At 44.6% G+C, this 2,590-nt stretch overlaps 1 protein-coding gene across 7 annotated transcripts in view; it reads left to right on the forward strand.

Moving 5' to 3' along the window:
• The window catches only part of LIMCH1 (LIM and calponin homology domains 1), a 344,316-nt gene that overhangs the window by 324,200 nt on the left and 17,526 nt on the right, over nt 1-2,590 (forward strand). For 4 of the 7 annotated variants that reach the window (XM_019526041.1, XM_019526042.1, XM_019526043.1 and 1 more), the window contains one exon: nt 835-921. In XM_019526041.1, the coding sequence (XP_019381586.1) occupies nt 835-921 (87 nt within the window). The remainder of the gene's footprint in view (nt 1-834; nt 922-2,590) is intronic. The other 3 variants (XM_019526040.1, XM_019526046.1, XM_019526047.1) reach the window with 1 other exon arrangement.

The raw sequence follows: 2,590 nt of genomic DNA on the forward strand, positions 1-2,590 counted from the left end.
TGGGGTGGGGAGGCGCATTACACGGGGTGGGGTGGGGGGGATGCAGTCACAGCAACACTGGGAGCAGGGGATCTGCCCTGCTGCCGCTTGCCCAGCTTGGACTGTTGGGGGGATGCAGGTGCGGCTCACTCCAGGTGGAAAGGGACAAGCGGCAGCAGGGCATAGTCCCTGCTCCAAACAGTACCATGCCCACATCCTGCACCCTTCCATTCTGGCTGGCAAGTGGCGGCAGTGCCTGCCCTTTCCATGCTGGCTGGCAAGCAGCGCCAGGGCAGAGTCCCTGCTCCCAGCGCTGATGCGGGTGCGGCAGGATTGAGACCAGGGGCTTTTCCCTGCTGCTGCCTGGAGCGAGCCACACTTGCATTTTGCTGCTCCTCCGTACACTGGCTGGGCTATGTGGAGAATGGAGCTGGGCAGGGCAGCCATGGGGGCTTCTCTTGTGGCTCCCCCAGCCAGAGGAGATGCAGGCACAGCTGGAGGAGCTGTGGGAGAACCTGCAGCTGCCTGGCTGTGCCCGCCTCTGCCCGGCCAGTCCGAATCCCAAATCAGTGCCGAATCTCCGATTTCTGATTTGGCCGAAGTGAATGAGGACAGTGATTCGAATCACTGAATTAAATCACTGTGATCTGAATTGGCCAAATCCAAATCAAATACTTCCCTATTTGCGCAGGCTTAGTGTTTGTGTCCCAAAAGCTTGCAAGGAACAATTTTTCCAACTAGTTAGTTGAGCTAATAAAAGATTGTCATGTTTACCCAAGGAACCTTGTCTGCCTTTCATATTTATTTGTATTTATCTTCATCCTGACTGTAATTCTTTTCTTTTCTGTATTTCAGGACAGGCTGTTTTGAGAATTTCAGAACCGAGCAGTTATCACCATGCTCTCCTACAGCTCAAAGCCAGTCACCCAACAGGTACAAAAGGTCAATAAGGAATTTTGTAAACTGTTTTCTTCTTTTAATATACAGAGTTAATGGAAACTTCAAAGAGATCAGTGACATCCATAACAACAGTGTAAATACTTCCCTAAACCACTGGGAAGAATGGATGGGGCAGGGGGTCTTCAGTATTCTTGTCGTCGTCTTGATCAGCAGCAACTCCATTTTTTCCGTGCTGGGTCTCCTCATTTATTGGTTCAACCCATTTTATGTAAAGTTCGCTCTTTCTCCTTTTGGGTCAGTTTAGCTTTTTTTGTTCTTTTATATTCTGGGGAACTCGCTCAGATTGGTTATCTGGTGGTACTAGGATGACATTAGAGAGGGGCAGTTAACCATGTTGGTCCGAGTCAAACAGAAGGTAGAGTAGAGATGTACCTTATAGACTAACTGAATCAGAGATGCATATACTTTTGTAAGGAAGAGCTCACTTCATCAGATGCTCTGATTCAGTAGTGGGTAAAGTTACACCAGACTAAATCTGTGGAATGTTAAGCTGTGATAAAGTTAGGACGAGCTATGAGCAGTCGCACATTAAGGACTAATACTGTTTCTTGCCTGCACAGCTCTGACTTGCCACTAGAGGACTGGCAAGCAAGTGTGTGGCTAGAAACCAGGACACCTGGGCTCTATCCCTAATCTTGGGGTGGGGGTTGGGAGTGATGCATCCTGGGATTCTAGAGTACTGCAGATTGCTCATTTTATCTCCATGGAGCAGATTGATGTTACCCTAACATGAGCTAGGTATCACAGCCCTGAGTTAACCCTCACCTGAAGCAGCATAACTTTGAGACACTCGGAGAACATTTAGCATGAATGAACAAGCATTAATTTGTGGGTGCTCATGAAACTGCCTTTAGTATGGTCTAAGTGTAATGTGTAACTTTACCCTCAGGCTATGAAATTCATCACTACCCTAGGATAATGTTAGTTAGGCAAGATGTATCCTTCTATGGCAGTGCAATATTTCATTAATTTATTAATTCATTTATACTGACATACTTTAATTAACATGATATTATACACTTGCACTCAATTTTGATTATCTGTAATGTGTATTAATAATTCGTATGTAGGCATTTAGGCCTCAGATTCGAGCTGAACCTTGCTGGCTGAAACCCAGCTCTTGCTGTCAGTTTAATATGGAAAAAAAATCAGATCAGTACAAACATTAGTTATAGGATCATCTTTGCTATAAAGCTCCAGATATTCTAATTGAAGCCCCAGGATGGCAAAGTAATTAAGCAAGTGCTAAAATGTTTTAAGTACAAATGGGCCTCTGTTGGCCTCACATACTTAAAGGTAAGAACATGTTTAAGTGCTTGGAACAGGGTCTAAATTGTAGGATCCACCACCCCTGTTAATAGTATAGCATCCTGTTTAATGGCACAATTTTAGAGCATGATCTATACTCATGATATATCCTGCAAAGAGCTAGAAGAGAAGCCAAGAATGGTTATTCCATTTTAAAGCCCTCTAATCTCCTGTATATACAACACTGATCCTGTTTCACTAATATCAAAATGTCACTTCAGGTTTTCTCAGCTGTGTTTAGGGTTTTCAAGTTTCATCCAGCTCTTAGCTGAAGTAGCCTAAGTATATCTATTTAAGCCTGGTGTAGGAAGCTCTTCACAGGACTGACATTTCACCACTTATT

Source organism: Gavialis gangeticus, unplaced genomic scaffold (assembly GCF_001723915.1).
Source record: "Gavialis gangeticus isolate Ggan-Ray unplaced genomic scaffold, GavGan_comp1, whole genome shotgun sequence".
Lineage (NCBI taxonomy): Eukaryota > Metazoa > Chordata > Crocodylia > Gavialidae > Gavialis > Gavialis gangeticus.